Here is a 16,438-nt window from a genome sequence, read left to right as displayed (position 1 = left end):
ATGTGCACAGACTGCTGAGACCTTCAGTGTAATGTAATACGGGTGTCATACAGCCATCTTTAACTGGAAATTTTTTACTTAGTTTTTTGTCAGGTCAACACCAGTTCTGAATACAGAGGTCTATTATCTCAACTCACAGAACCACAGTTATATTACAAGCATTCTATTTGTGTCTTCTAAATGCTGGGGCTGTGGGGCCTAACTGGATGACATATGCCATATATCATGTAAGGAACCAACATACCTTAGAAATACCTTTGCAAAGTGGCAAGTCATAATAAGGGCTTGGTGTCCAGCATGGCTATAGGCCATGATGATGACATTCACCACTGGTTGCTTGGACAAGGATGCCTCTTGTGTGTTTCCTCCATAACTGAGGATCAGATGGCCATCTCTTGTTCTAAGAATCACTGAAAGACATACACTGGGAACAACGAACAAAGAGCACTCTGCAGGTTCGCATTTCATGACCTGCTGCAAGGTTAATCAATTGAATCACACATTTAGGTAATATGACATTAGACAGAAACCCTAAGTTTAACCACATGGTTAGTCTAGAGGCATTTGTTGACAAAGGCAGTGAGCTTACTTTTTAAAAGTACATTTCAGGCTGGCATCTTGCCAAAGTTGTTAGGGAGTGGTCTAGCACAAAGTATGCATCCTATCCTAGATTTCAATGTATTATAGTGAATGGAGGTGCCTTACCATTTTTTAGAAAGGCTGTAATAAGATTTGAGCCACCAAAGAGATGCATTCTACCATGCTGTGATGCATTGCAATAGCAGGTAATGAATTTCCTGGTCTTGACAGCCATTTAAGGCCACGATAAAGAGTAAATGGAGAAAAATTCCAACTTAAGTCCCCATTTTTTGCATATTAGCATGAATCCAGCTAAATCAGTCAGCTCATAAGGTAACAGTGCTCAAAAAAAAAAAAAAAAAAAAACTTTTAGTGGCATATTGCCAGATTTAGTACGTGACCTGTAGCTGTGACTGTAACCACAAGCTGCTATGCTGATAGATCCATATGGTGTTACATGTGGATAATGTGTTTGAGGCAAGAAGAAGAAAACATCTTGGGTAATCATCTTTATCTAGGGTAAGTGAAAATTTTATATTTTTTGTGAAGTAATTTGATAAAAAACAAACAAGCTGAGAGGACATTGTAAATGAAGTGAAGGAGCCATCAATGATTTCACACAGGCTTTGCTTGCACTATACATATTAAAAAAATATTGTTTTAATGTACCATTTAAACTGTTACACACGTTTCATGTGAGTTTATGCAGAAAATCAGGTCTTACCTCAAATTTTATATACCCACTGACCACTTAGCTAGAAATATATATATATATATATATATATATATATATATATATATATATATATATATATATATATATATATATTCATTCATTCATTTTCTCCCGCTTATCCGTAATTCGGGTCGCGGGGGCAGCAGTCTAAGCAGACACCTGCCTTCGACTGCTGCCCAATCCTCACAGCACCGTCCCTTACGGTCCCTCCTGCAGGTGGTGAGCCCACGGGAAGATATATATATATATATATATATATATATATATATATATATATATATATATATATATATATATATATATATATATATATACACACACATATATGTTCATTCATGCAATTTGTCTATAATGTGTCAGAAGTGCAATATATATGATAAATCAGGTAAAGATAAAAAAGTTTGCATTTACATAGGATACAAGATGTTGGTAGAAAAATGTGAACTCAGTGAATGACAGTGGTGCCAGATGGACTGTTCGAGTATTTCAGACACTGCTGATCTGCTGGAATTTTCACACACAACAGTCTCTATAGTTTACTCAGAATAGTGCATGAAGAAAACTACCTAAAAAAACAAAACAAACAACACCCGGTGGTGTGTCATTTCTGCAGGTGGAAATGCCTTGTTGATGATAGAGGTCAGAAGAGAATGGTCAGACTGCTTCAAGCTAATAAAACAACTAAGGTAAATGAAGTAGACACTGTTTATCATTGTGGTGAGCAGAACAGCATCACAAAACACACAATACTTTGAATTTGGAGTTGAATAGACAATTTGCATGCTGTTACTGGTAACCTGCTTCATGTGAAACATCCAGTAATGCTATAGAATACAGGAGAATATAGTAGAAACCCTACAGAGATATACCCTAGTAGAAACAATTACAAAAATCCTAATGATTTCCAATGCAACTACCATTACAAACCATCAGCTGTTAACCAATAAAACCTTTACCAAATGCTTTTCATTTTGTGTTCAGCAATCAATGATTATCATCAAACCAAAGAAACCTTTGTAGACATTACAGGAATCTGTATGTTTAATGAAATCCTAATGTCCCTATTGTCTAGCAGATAGTTACCCAGTTGCCAAATGTGTGATATTGATTCTTAATGGTATTCACTAGACATAACACGCAACCAATAGAAGACAACAAATTACCAGAAAAGACCCATTACAGTTTCCGTTAACAACAATAAAACACCCATTCTAACCAGTACAACCATACACATTTTATGAGGGTTTGATTTTTTTCAGCAGGACAGGCTTGCTTTCCACAAAAAGTGTCTTGCGTACTTGTCTATCAGGGCCATTTTCCAGCCTGGTCAGAGTTGAGATTTAACACTACAGAAAAAAACACAATGCAAACTAAATCTAACTAACTTTAATTTTCGAAATATCTTCTCTCTCAACTGAGTTTTCAGATCGATATTCTTCTTAGTCTGTGTCCTAAGGAATCAGTTTCATGTATTTAGCGATAAAGACTTTTGCTGCTCTTTTACAAGTCGCTCTGGATAAGGGTGTCCGCCAAATACCCTTAATGCAAACGTGAACCCTGAAAGTGCTGATCGACCGTTCTTTAGCATCAACAATGAATTGTGACTCAATGACTCTAATTTCTGTAAAAATAAATAAATAAATAAATAAATAAAAAGACGCTGTCTACACAGGGCTCAAGCTATCAACAAGCTATCAGATAACTTTATTTTGGTACTTGGTCTAATTCATGCTCATTCTCTTACCAATGATTTGTTTTTGAAACCACTACATGCATTATATTTTGAACTTTCTTTGGCTTAGGAAATGTTGTCATTCTAAATAAATAAAAATACTCTTGAGAGAAAGGAAGGCTATAAAGGAAATGTAGGGAAGTATTATGAGGTGTGTATATGAAGACATGCAAACCAAATAAAGCAAATTACAGGCCTTGGGGTGCTGCAGCAAAATTCAGAGACTAAGTGCTTGGTTTTGGGAGTTTCTCTGTGTAGTAGTAGTAGAAGAAGTAGTAGTAGATGAATATGTTATATGTTTCATCCTGAACACGCTGAAGCAGGTGTGTTTCCTCTGCGTGGTAATGCCTGAAGGCGTTGTATTTGGAGGACGGACACTGGGTATAATACGACTGTTATAAACTGTTGATAGATTCAGCGAACAGGAAGCACATGTATGTCCTGCTGACTTGAGGCCAACGCTTATTTTGCAAGACTGCAAAACACAAATATTTGAAGCGAACGTGCAAACCATCTCGGAAGGGGGAGAAGAAAACACTAAAGCCAGGACACTTGTATTTGCAGGGAAGTGGCACACGCCGGTAATCGGTGTTGATCGGCTTGGGCTCGGGCTCGGGCAGGGAGCCTCAGCGGGAGACAGACGCGCAGTGAGAGTGTCATGGCCGCCAACCGCAGCTGACGAAACGGGTTACAATATGAGGACGCGAGACACCACGTAAGTCCGTGCGAGCCCCCTCTTTTATTTTACTCGTACGCGTTTCGCTTGTGTATTTGCAGAAAAAGTAGCCATTGACTTGAATATCGGGTTGATATGAAGTTGTTCTTGAAGTGGAAACTGGGTCGAGGGAGGGAGGGAGGGAGGAAACGGACGGAGTATGTGTAGCTAAACTCCAAGCGGTCTGCTTGCTAATTTTCTTGAAATAGCCCCCAAAATTACAGGTATTTACACCATGATGAGTTTGAAATGCCGGATAATTCCTAAAATCTGAAATCTTGTTTTTACAGCCTCAACTGTAACACTGAGGGGGAATATTTCTTTGCTGCTCCGCCACAGGTGCAAACAAAGCTGTGTTGTTGCCAACTATTGTAGCTCTAGGAACTAACTTTACTTAACGTTAATAAACAATGGCAGGTGTTTTAATATTTTTTTTAGTCTTTGGTTACTGTTATACACCGCTATAAACTGATAAAAAAATTCTATATTTTAAAGACAGATGTGTGTTTTGTTCAGTTGGGGAGCTGGCAGACCTACTAAATATCTGAAGACCACGAGGCTTTGACGCTTTCTACAGGTGCACCTACACCCAGAGACGCCTCTTCCCTGGCTCTGTTTCATCACTATCATGGCATACTAAAGGTGCACTTACTTTTAATCATGCTTTCTCACTTTCTCACAGACCTTTCTGGGTCATTTCATTTACAGTCCATGTGCTTTGTAATTAAGATGTTGTAGCTCCTGTTTTTTAGATCTCCAAGTGCTCAAAATGAGTCCATGATTCCTACATTTTAATATGCTTTTGAAAATCAGAGTCACTATAAACAGCTATGATGTTTTGTTTTTATTGATTAAGTTTTGTTGCTCGTTAAATGGGTTTATTCTTAATCTCAATACAATCAAAAACGAGTCGGTATATACATGTCACGAGAGCAAGTGTGTTCCACCCTGGAAATGACAAGATTCCTAGAGAAGTTCTATTTCTGTAATAATTATACCCTCTGTGTATTGCAGACAATAAATAATGTGCATGAAAAAATGTCTGCACTTGGGACAGACTTTTATAGGATTTAAATTCACATTAAAGTGGTCTGAAAAAGTGCACTCGGTTGACCATGGAGTACACGTCTACAGAGGACCTGTTTCTTTTTCCCATTTCCTATGCAATACAATGTTTAAATTGGGATCTAAGGGGTGAAAGAGACCTGTTTTTTTCATATGTTGCAATAGTGTGTTCACATAAAATATAGATAATGATAAACGTTGAACGGAAATGTAGATCCTATGACTACGACACCCAGTGACAAAAGTGACTACAGACCATTCACATTCCACAGGAGCTGGCAACGTTTGCCGACATTATTGATAGTAATCACTGGCGACTAGATGTGGGCATGTCCAGTAACATGACAAAAATTACTTTATTTAAATATGGAGCTGACCTTGTGCAGCAACTACCAATGGAAGTGATATTAATTGAGTGAGACTGAGATATTAAAGAACACATGATCCAACTATCGATGGGGTGAAGATATTAGAGCACACATTATCCAGCTACCAAGCAATTGGAGCACATGCGATCCATCCCCTCATTTGTTGTCAAAAGTGAAATACTAGTTGTGTCACCCAAATTTACTATGACAAGCAATAGTACAAATGGCTTACTGGCAACTTTCATAGGATGGTGACAGGCACCTTGGCAGCGCTAATAATTGCTTAATGTGTGAACATTACACAAAGCATTGCCATGCAATAAAGATGCAATGGTATGGAATTTAGGACATGTTCACATCTGCTTTGTTATACACTTCAATGGCAAAAATGCGTAAGTAGATCAGATTTGAAATTGTGGCAAATCCGATCCAGTGGTCCAGCCTTAGTACCGTTACTCAGTTTTGGATAGGTGCATCATTGCAGTTTATCAACTGATCTAAGTTAAGCGTTAATTTTTATGAGCTTTGCTTGTAATAAAGATGTTGTAGCCTCTGATCCAAATCTCTAGTCATTACAATAAAAATAATAAAATAATAAGCATCAGTAGATTTGCACATATGCCTTTCAGTCAGTAATAACATAGTGGTAATTGTGGTCAGGTGATATTGGATTATAAGCATTATATTAAAAAAAGGCATGGTTTTGCAAACACAACGCGTTACTATTATTACAGACTTGTCTTTTCATAATTGTGACACACAGTATACCCCATACCAAAGTAATAATACTATTTATACCAAAGCACTTCACAATTTTGTTTGGTTGGCCCCTCAGTGGTGCAACAAAGTTTGTGCTGTGGTCGAATTCTAAATTGAAATCATGCAATGCCACAGCCATCAGTAGACATCAATGCGCTGGCAGGGTGGGGAATGGCATCAATAAGAGTGATGCAAGCTAATCGTTTGTGAGTATATACATGCAGTGTGTGATGTTGCATGAGCAGCAGTTCAATAAACATACAGAGGTTGGCTTCATGTGCTTCATAGGAAGTATTTGCATGACGGAGGAAAATTAAATAAATCATTAAAATTGATTTGTCAGGTGTTGTTTAAATGTCTGTTTCTGTTTTCTTGTGAAAGAACGGGTAATAAGAATGATAACAGGAAGTAGATGCACAGATACTCCACATAATTGCATTTAACTATTAGCAGGTAAAAAAACATGGCATTTTTTGTGTTCATTCTAATCGGTGGCATATTGCTGTTGTGTAGAGATATAAAATGCTTCAGGACGTCGTACTGTTATTAGAAAATAAGTACCCCATTATTCAATGAACAGCCTATAACGTCACCAAACCCTTGCCATGTTTTATCCATTAACACATGTATTTTACACAGAAATGTCTAACATAGCTACTGTCTCACCACTTTATTTTTGGTACTCTCTTTGGAAGCTAGGATTTTACAGTTGATTGGTACACATGTAAACCTGCTCGTGTCTGCAGTTATCCAGTCAGCCAGTTATCTGGCAGTAGCACAATGCATACATGTTTACTTAAAGATTAAATCAAATCATCTGGCAATTTTCTAGGCTTCAGCTTTTCAGGGTTGAGTCTGTGTTCTTGTTCTTGGATGACATAAGTGAAACCTTGTAAGCTATCCACCTTAAGGTTTGATATATATATTGTTTCGCTCACGCCAATTGTAAAGAGTGATTATTTCATACACTATAGAATTCCTGTCAGCTCAGACCAGACAAGTCCACCCATCTCTTTCATCAACAAGGTATTTTAGCCTGTAGCCCTCTACAAACAATGTTTTTTTGTTGTTAACTCTATTTGTATGTAAAAAATCCTAGGAGTTGATTTTCTGAAATACAGTTTCTCTTCAGTATGTATGCTTTATGCTGCTATGAGTGGCTGATTAGATAATTGCATAAACGAGCAGATGCACAGATGTTCCTAATAAAATTGATGGCGAGTGTATCCTGGTGAGGATGATGAGTGGTTAAATTAAATTCTGCACCTTCAGCAATACAAGGGTGAGCTGTTATGTCTTAGATCATATAGCAGAATGTATGGATCGATATAAATAAACTTTAGAATCTAGTAGAACATTTTTGGTGGTATTAAAACACAATCAGGAAGACATTATAAATAAACTCTTTGATTGGTTGTGGGAGAGAGTATATTGCTATAAATGCCACAATCTAAAAATAAGATTGTGCCTTTAACTAGGCTGTTAATGACATTGAAACTAGCATTAATGCTAGTTAAGCTATCAAATATGACAATTGCATTTTCATGTTACAGGAGTCTGTGATAAAAACATGGAGGTGGAACAGACAAATCCAAGCAGTCATAATGAGGATCAAACTGCTGCCAATGACAGGGGAAACTGGCATAGTCGCCTGCGACTCAGGAAATCCTCAGCTTTGTCTCGCACTGTGAAAAGTACAATCGAAGTGCCTAAGGTCAATAAAGACCTAACTAAGAAGTCAACACAAAACGAACCAAAGGATCACAATGCAGTGGACTCCATTGGCAGCAAGCTCACGTTTACTTGCAATGATTGCAAAGATGGCACAAGCTTGTCAAAACCCTTTCATGAAGGAAAAGGACACCCAGAGCGTTTTCCTTGTGACACATGTAGTTTTGTTGATTCTGACTTCACTACATTGCAACAGCATTACACAAAACACTCAAGGCTCACATTAGAGACGTGCAACAATAAAGGCTCGCAAATTCCATCCCAACTCACAAAGCATTATAAAAGGCACAACAATCAATATCAGTGTGAAAAGCTCACATGTGTGGTGCATAACTGTTGTCCAAACAGCACTGTACCTGCTACGGACAGTAGTGCAAAGTCAGCTGTTAAGCCCATGAATGGTGAATTTAATAGGAATCTTTTGGCTGATGCTACAGGAGAACCTCAGAAAGATGCACTCCTAAAGAACATGACTTCTCCCTGCCATCAAGGGTGGAGCAGAAAAAACTGGTGGAAAAATAGAGAAGTTGCCTTGAAACATCCCAAAAGTACTGCTCCAGACGTCAAATTCCTGATTCCAAAATCAGAAATCCAGTGGACATCTGAGAAATATTTGCCTTTTTCAGCAGCAGGTTTGCTTGATGAAAATGGTGAACTATTCAATCCAACACGGACTTTGGAGGAGACTAAGCAGTTTCTGGAAAAGACAACTAAATGTGGGAAAAAATGGCCAGTGACTCTAAGAGGTGAACTCAATCTCTCTCAATCTCTGTCCTGTCCTGGACCTTTCCTCTCCGAGCCAAAGATGAAACGATGTGTCACACCACTTCCTGTACTAAATTCTGGAAATGAACTTTCTGGTCTCATAGAAAAGAACAATATCTCAGTTCCACCTGATTGCACTACAAAGATTGTTGGTTTCAAGATGGTGGATGGAAAAAAGCATCTTGTTCTTAAAGTCATACCTTCAGCCAAGCCAGATGTTTCTTCAAACAAGGGAGAAGATCATGCAGGATTAAACCAGGAAGATATAAATGATGCAAGATTAGACCCTCATATTGAGAGACCCAGGGATCAAATGTGCAGCGAATCATGCAATACTGCCACAGCAGATTCTACATTCAGCGGCTTTGATTCTACCTCAAGGTTACACCAGTCCAAAAAGCAAGGAGTTGGTAAAGATGGAAACCAAGGTACAATAGGAGATGTGTCTCAGTTTGATAACACTGAAAATGACTGTAGCAATTGCGAATGTACATTAAAGGGAAGTCCTAATGCACCTGAACAACACTCACTCTCAGGAACAGGTGAGGATTTTAATGTAGTTAGTCAGATGAAGAATAAAAAAACGGCATCTCCTGAGGTCATGTTTAACTCCAATGACACTAATGACCTCAATGAAGTAAATGCAGATGTGTCAGGGGAAGTACATTCATTCAGAGAAGATGACATTCCAACCATGCAAACAAAGATAATTGACACACCAATAAACACTGACAATCGGAATAAAGTGGCAAGAGGTGTCAAAGAGACGAATTCAGAGACTTTCCCAGGTCAAGATGATATAAGTTGTGTTGAAGATCTGTTTTCTGGTACTTTGTCTGATTTTGAGAGCACAGAAGAAAGAATACACTCCCAGCCCATAACCTTGATGTCTGGGAAAGAAAAAAGCCCTGGTAGCTACAAGATGAATGAGGTTAAAAAGTCAGGGAAAGAAACAACTTTAATACAATCACCTTCGGATCACTGGAATGAACGGAAAATGGTTCAGAAAGTTGTAAAATCTCCCACAAATATAATTGATCTACCCGTCGCATCCACAAGCAACAATATTACTGACTCTCTGTTTGTTTCCCCAAGTGAGCATGGACATTTGCTTTTCCAAGACAGTGGAGATGAGAACACAAACCACATAGACCCTCAACATACTCATGTCCCCCACGATCAGAACAGTATAATGGAAACTGTAGAGGAACCTTACTTAGCTTTGTTATCGCTTGAAGACTCCTGCCATAATCCAGACCCATATCAGACTCTCGAAGAGCTCACTGTTACCACAGTAAGCCATTTGCTGGATGATTCTGAAGTTACTTACAGAGGTAAGCAATAATATACATAACGCTGTTCTGCTCAGATATTTTGCCGTATAAAGCCATGCCATCAGTTCACTAATCTGACCAGTTAGAACATGTGATTTTTTTGCTTGTGAAAATGGTACAATTTTGGATCTAATATCTATTTCATAGCTAGTCTCTGGTCTAGTGGTCTGTGTTCAGATAAATAATTTACATAAATGCATGTGATCTGATATTCCACAACTGAGAATCTGCTATAGAAGCGGTGCCAGGTCGTGTTTATAACACCGCAAACATTTATTTTTAGCTTTGAGGCAGTACTGAGTCAAGGACTTGGTTCTGTTTGCTGAAATGCTTTGCTGGGGCCCATGATATTTGCATATTTCAAGCTATTTTTGGTCAGTTGTGCCAGTACAATTATTCTTTAAATGCAACACATTCGATGTGCTTTGTGAAAAGCAGCAATTTGAAAACAGTCAGTCTTCCAAAGCAATGAATAAAACTGAACATTAGAGAAAACTCTGTTATATGTATGTACAAGTTTTAGTGTTAAAGTTTCATGTAAAGTTATATATATTTTTTTAAACGCTATATTTTGCTTGAATGCCATCATTTCAACCAAGTCATTTTGGGCATCTTTACAGGTATTGCCTCTGAGTCTCAACCAGGGAGCCTGGCTACCCAGCATGTGTCTATGCACTCACCCAAAGCCATAGCAGTAGCAGCAGTGACTAATGAACAGGTATCTTCACCACTAATGACTAAACCTACAATCAATAGGAAGAGACAGCGAGAACCAGCATCAAAAGCCCCTCAGGGATGCTTCTTGAAATCTAAAAGGCAGCTTGTTCGGAATTCCAATAAGTCATCAGCATCTAACCCTTACTGGGAACCACTTCCTCCAGAAATAGAAAGGACTCTGCGTCTCTTTCCCGTTCGCTCCTCACAGCATGTAAAAGTACCGCGTCTAAACCAGCCCGTCGTAGTCCTCAATCACCCGGACACAGATATTCCAGAAGTGGTGAACATTATGAGATCTGTTCACAAACACAAAGGGGCTGTACAAAGGGTCGCTCTTTCTCAGGGAACTCTCAAAGCCCTTTCGGAGCTTAACTGCGACACATTCCGTAATGCACGTGCAGACAACTTGCATTCGTCTCACTACAAACGAGTGTGGCCTCAAGGGACAGTTAAAGAAAGATTCATCCTCAATCTAAAGCTGAAGAGGTTAGGTGGGAATAAATTTAAAGTGGCAAATTTAAGCTCCAATGCTAACCATCTTACCGGGAACTCCAGGTTCACATGCTGGTTTTGTGGTCGCCTCTTCAGGAACCAGGAGATGTGGGTCGGTCATGGTCAGAGGCACTTTATGGAGGCTACACGAGACTGGAACAAGTTATTCAACAGTGGAAGACAGGGGGATTCTTCTCTAGAGTTTGAGTGATATTTAGCTTCATGGAAGAAATGTATTTTTTTTTTGTGCATAGATTGTTCTATATTTAGAGTTTTATACCCATATGCACAGCTCAGGGTTTGCAGAGCAGGTCAGGAAATGTGTTTTTGGATTTTTTGAGCTTTACGACTACATCATGCTTAGTAGAGTTTGGTTGAGAAACCATCTCAGGGACAGTTGACCAACAGAAATGTTTATTCAGTCTTTCTACTTCGGTGCGAGTGTACGTTATTGTAAAAGCAATATGCATTATTTATTTCAAAAGCACTTGTTTATAAAGTAGTGTGACCAAAAAATAATTGCTGTACAATTGATTTAACTGATTTAAAAACAGCACTATCTTTTGTATTACTTTGTAGCTTTATCTTTAATTGCTTCCATCTAAATGAAAGTTTTTTTTGTGTGTGTTGAATCTGCTGATAAATATATTGAGTTATTTGACTAAAATCTATCCATCATATTAGTTGCATTAAAGTATAGCTAACGATTGCTTACCGGTTTTAAGCAAGTTGGTTCATAGACAGATTTATTTATTCTTTGGGACGAACACATTTGAGGTATTTGCTATTTGTTATATAACCTTATCAGGTGTAATATTTTGCTATGAGAACTCAATCGAATTTGACAGCTCAGTTGTAAAGATTCCCTGGAATTGTGATTATGATACGACTACAGCATTCCTCTATAACATTATCCTCGTCTTGAATACCAAAAGTGTTGTCTGTTTTTTTTTTTCCACCCCACATTGGATTGTTGTTCAGCTGAATCCAAAAATTCAATGTTCCCACCAACTAAAGTTAATTTTAATTCTCTGTACTTGTATGCAAGGAGCTAGCTTTACCTGTATATATCTCGCCATGTTAAACATTTCTGTTGTATTTATTCATCTCTGAAAAATGTCGCAAAGAAAGATACATTTTGTTACTTGTATTTATTTTATGAAGTCACAGTTTGGGCAGATTGCGATGGTGATTAATGGTAGCACCTAATTATTTATATGAATGTGATCACTGCATTTTGCATGTCAGGTCCTACTCACACCTATACCTCTTTGATGCAAAAACGTTTTCCTGAGTTTAAAAAGAATGCTTGGGGAAAAAAAAAAAAGCATTTTCCCAAACAACAAAGTACATGATCAAGTGCCTTTCGTTAAGACTTTGTAAGATCCTGTGTTTTGTGCTGCGTGGAGCTGTGATGCTGTTTCAGTTACAAGAGAAAGAAATTGGACTCTGAAACGCTGTATGCTTTAAGTACAAATGTATGTTTACAAACCTGTAACATGAGAAATGTATATACGTGTACACTAGAAATAAGGTCATTCCGTTTCCACTTCATCCCGAGCCTCAGTAAATAGATTGTAATTAAAAATGCTGCAAATTGTTTCAAAACTTTGATTGAATTGTTTTGTCTGGAGTTGAAAATACACTGTGTAACAGAAGTGCATTAAATACAGCTTATGTATGAATACTTTACACACTTTTACAAGCCAGTTGTCAGTATAAGCAACACTTTGCTTTTTGATCAGTGTTAAATTTTTTCCCCTCCTTCTTCACCAAACTGATGGCGTGAAGAGTCGTGACAGGAAGTTGTTCAAATGGAATCGAGTCACGGCTTTATGGCGTGCTTCAGAGTAGTGGAGTCTTTTGTGTTGCTTTGCATGTCCACCAACACGAGCGTGTTTTTCTGATGGTTCTCGATGATTTCCGAGACAGTTTTGAACCGCTAAAAGAGAAGAAGCGAGGAGAGATTTCACTAATGGAATCTAAACAAAAGAACTTTCACGTCATTAAAAAGCTTAAAACTACTAAAATGCGAGGAGGTGAATAACAGAGGTGGTGTATTGTGAGCAAATTGGTCACACTTATTAAAGTGTCTTATGTAAAAAAAAAAAAAAAAAAAAAATTAAAATTATAAAAAATACTTTACCTCTTCCCTGTTCTTCTGCTTGCCCAGTGCGTACTGTTTTGTGGCGAGAATGTAGCGCACTGGTATGTTGTAAACCCGCCCATTGTAGAACACAACTAAAGTGTAGGGCTGCAGGGCATCTACACCTGAGCTCTTTCTCACCATGTAGGAACCATCCTGAGGCACAACACACAACACCAAGGTGACATGAAAGGACGTCTTAACTGTTTCATCACTGTATGTGAGGACATATGCTTTATATATCTCTCTAAACTTTATGGTATGTTTTAGTAAAGAATACACATTTTTAAAATGTTCCTTAACATAAATAAAATCTAAAATGATAAAGTTTGTACAACATACCAAAGCAAAAATGTCAAGTTAGATTCCAATTTTGGAAAGATACAATTTTTGGGCATTTTCTGTCTACAGCTTTTCATACATAAACATGCACAAATAAGCTATTCAGTGTTTCAACTTGATTTACAACACTTTCTCTTTAGAATCTCTTTGGAATCTCTTTATAGTAAATGATCTATTTTTAGAAAGCATATTTTAAAAACAATGGCAAAAATGTACAGTCATTCCCTTAGAAGACATGTCATGCTGAAAGATGAACTGTTTCCTGGTATTCTGCTGGTTGATTATACTACATTTACTAGCTTTTTAACATTTATTTATCTTTCCTCATGAGCTAAATCATTTTCCACAAAAGTAATATCATATATCGGTTCCTAGATCCTAAAGGTTTTTTTTTTTTTTAAGTAAGTCTGAAATCGTTTCGACCGACGTTACCATTTTGTAATTTTTAACATTTTGTAAAACTGTTGTTTACAAATATTTCAAAGAAAAGCAGGATTTGGATCAGTGTTAAGTATGGATTTTTTGTATTAAGCACAGTGATGCATGTATCTTACATTTTTTAATAAGGTAAGTAGGTTAAATTGGCTCCTTTACGAATCTGAACATTGGGGATGAATTATCTGTAACTGCATGGATTTGACTCTGGGGCTCGATTCCATTTAAAAGGCAGCTTTATATTGACCTCATCCTTTTAATACTGTACTTTGTTTTTCATGAAAAAAAATTGTTTACAGGAACTTGTATGGCAGATACACTGTGCCGTTTAATCGTTGCTATGGAAGGAGTCTCCAGTGTCTGCGTTTTAACAACCGGTGAGAGGGGGAAAAAGCTGTTGTGACTGTTTATAGTCATTTAATGTTAAATATATAACTAATAAGATGAACATTTTGACAAATCTGTACCAGAGAAACAGTACATTTTGGGATGTAAACCACACCCATCGTGAACTATTGTTCTGTAGCAGCGTAGCCTGAACATTCCTTATTCCTTATACAAATAAGTTATTAGTGCTATTTAAAACAGCTGAGGTCCCATTCTTTATCTGAGTAAAGACACTGATGCTTGCGATATCTGACCTTATTGCGTTCGGCTCTATTATTATCTTAAAAATTCATAAATAATCATTTTGACCTGACTAATAATATGACATGACATTTCCTAGAAAATACTCTTGTTATTAATATATAATATTAAATATTTGATTACTATATGTGGAATCAATGAGTTATTATATATTTAACAGGTTTAATATATAACCATAAATTAAAAGTCAAAAACATGAGAATATAATTAATACAAGTTAATATAAACTATCATGTGTGTGTGATAGAAAGGCTTTTTGGGTTTTGCGTAAGCGTAACACACCTTGGCTGTTCGGGAAAGTGTGTCCTCTGCTGTTTTACGGTCACAGTTACTGGCATACCATGGCTTCTTATACACACCAGCCTCCTGCACGAAACAATTGTGTGATGTGAGCTTCATAGAAAGAATTACAGTAAACACCTACACAACAGCATACTGTAGAGCTTAACTCTATAGACAAAGGTTTTTGGACACCTGACCTTAAAATTTGTGTGCTTTTTTTGAATGCTCATTCCATATTTACTTTGCATTTGCTATTATAACCTTCACTCTTCAGGGAAGATGTTTTATTAGATGTCTCTAGAGATTTGTATTCATTCAACCATAAGGGTTAATAAAGTCAGGTACTGATGTAGTGTGAGGAGACCTGGGGTGCAGTCAGTGTTTAATAGAACTGTCAGTTCTTTATCCTTTAAGTCTCTTCTACTTCAACCCTTGTAAAGTATATCTTCCTGGAGCTCACTTAGAGCACAGGGGCAATGTCATGCTGGTGTGGTTTGGGTCTTCTGTTTCAAGTGAAGGGAAATTTAAAGCTACCTCGTCTGAAGACATCCTATACAATTGTGTGCCTCCTACAACTTTGTGGTAGCCGTTTGGAGAAGAACCAGTTATGGCTGGAAAATTCAGGTGACCCAATACATTTGCCCATATATATTTTATATTTTTGCTTTTCTACTTAATAATGACTTTAGCTGTAGTACTTTATTTGTGTATAGTTTTTAAAGCAAAATGAAAATGTGGAAACACTAAAATGAACAAAGGGATGAAGCAGTTAAAGGAAAGGTTAATGTAGGTTGAAATATTGAAGAAGTACAAGCAGACATGTTTTTCACCTCCTCTTGCTGCCTAGTGGCACTGTCCTCCTGAGATAAGCTTCCTCTCCCTGGTGGAGACATTGCACAAACACATAACTGACAAATTACCAAGAGAACCAATCGACAAAACTGAAACAGAGAGTGAGAGAGAGTGAGTATGTGGGTGTATGTGGGTGTTTGGGTGTGCCAAAAATCTATTTTAGATCTACTTACTCTGGCAGAGGTTGTCACGCTGCAGAGACCTGCCGAATTCCACCAGTAATGAAAAAGGATTTCAATCAGGAACTACACACAGTGAATATTTGCTGGATTTGACAATTGTGCTTGGTCTTTTCAATTACTTACTTTACAAGAAAAAAGGAAGAGGATGTAGTGGGGGGAGAGACCACAGCAGGAGCCGGATCCCGAACTGAAGAACATCAGATACGTACAACAATATAAAGGTCAAGATCAAGGCAAACATTACTTTTTCACTTGGAGCTAAAGGGCATTAGACTCATACACCATTGTTCAAACACATCACCGTGTGCCTTTAAAGGTCCTGTTTGTAATGTTTAAATGTGTTTCTGGCCTTAAAGAGTCCTCTAACTTTAAAGATATGACATATTTCTATGATTTACATCAAATTTTGAAATTCTGCTAGTTTTCATCAGTTTGGTTCATTTTTGTTGACATTTTTTTGATGACAAAAAAAAACAAGGTTTGGTGTTGGTTGGGGGAGTACAGGATAGCTTGATATTAAACTTTCTTTCGGCTTCTCCCATCAGGGGTCGCCACAGA

General features: G+C 37.5%; 2 protein-coding genes across 22 annotated transcripts in view; one reads left to right on the top strand and one right to left on the bottom strand.

Annotated features, from left to right (window-relative positions):
• Positions 1-973: 973 nt before the first annotated feature.
• On the top strand, positions 974-12,601 carry znf518a (zinc finger protein 518A). Of its 8 annotated transcripts, none has more exons than XM_083538301.1 (5): positions 974-1,098; positions 3,612-3,762; positions 4,279-4,404; positions 7,508-9,784; positions 10,405-12,601. In XM_083538301.1, exons 4-5 carry the CDS (start codon positions 7,525-7,527, stop codon positions 11,202-11,204), a joined length of 3,060 nt encoding a protein of 1,019 aa, XP_083394427.1. In that variant the 5' UTR covers positions 974-1,098; positions 3,612-3,762; positions 4,279-4,404; positions 7,508-7,524; the 3' UTR covers positions 11,205-12,601. The 8 variants fall into 8 exon arrangements, with proteins under 8 accessions (XP_083394427.1, XP_083394429.1, XP_083394428.1 ...); XM_083538303.1 differs by lacking the exon at positions 974-1,098 and adding an exon at positions 6,929-6,980 and having other exon boundaries at positions 3,151-3,762; XM_083538302.1 differs by lacking the exon at positions 974-1,098 and adding an exon at positions 3,152-3,481.
• Positions 12,456-16,438, bottom strand: part of blnk (B cell linker) — a 45,885-nt gene continuing 41,902 nt past the window's right edge. For 7 of the 14 annotated variants that reach the window (XM_083538415.1, XM_083538417.1, XM_083538419.1 and 4 more), the window contains 6 exons: positions 16,004-16,067; positions 15,872-15,900; positions 15,677-15,726; positions 14,847-14,930; positions 13,140-13,295; positions 12,456-12,935 (listed from right to left, as the gene is read on the bottom strand). In XM_083538415.1, coding sequence (XP_083394541.1) covers positions 12,819-12,935; positions 13,140-13,295; positions 14,847-14,930; positions 15,677-15,726; positions 15,872-15,900; positions 16,004-16,067 — 500 coding nt within the window. In that variant the 3' untranslated portion in view covers positions 12,456-12,818. Of the gene's footprint in view, positions 12,936-13,139; positions 13,296-14,846; positions 14,931-15,676; positions 15,727-15,871; positions 15,904-16,003; positions 16,068-16,438 lie in introns of all 14 variants that reach the window. The other 7 variants (XM_083538409.1, XM_083538416.1, XM_083538418.1 and 4 more) reach the window with 1 other exon arrangement.

Source organism: Silurus aristotelis, assembly GCF_946808225.1.
Source record: "Silurus aristotelis genome assembly, chromosome: 4".
Classification (NCBI taxonomy): domain Eukaryota; kingdom Metazoa; phylum Chordata; class Actinopteri; order Siluriformes; family Siluridae; genus Silurus; species Silurus aristotelis.
This window is presented reverse-complemented; position numbering and strand designations above follow the sequence as displayed.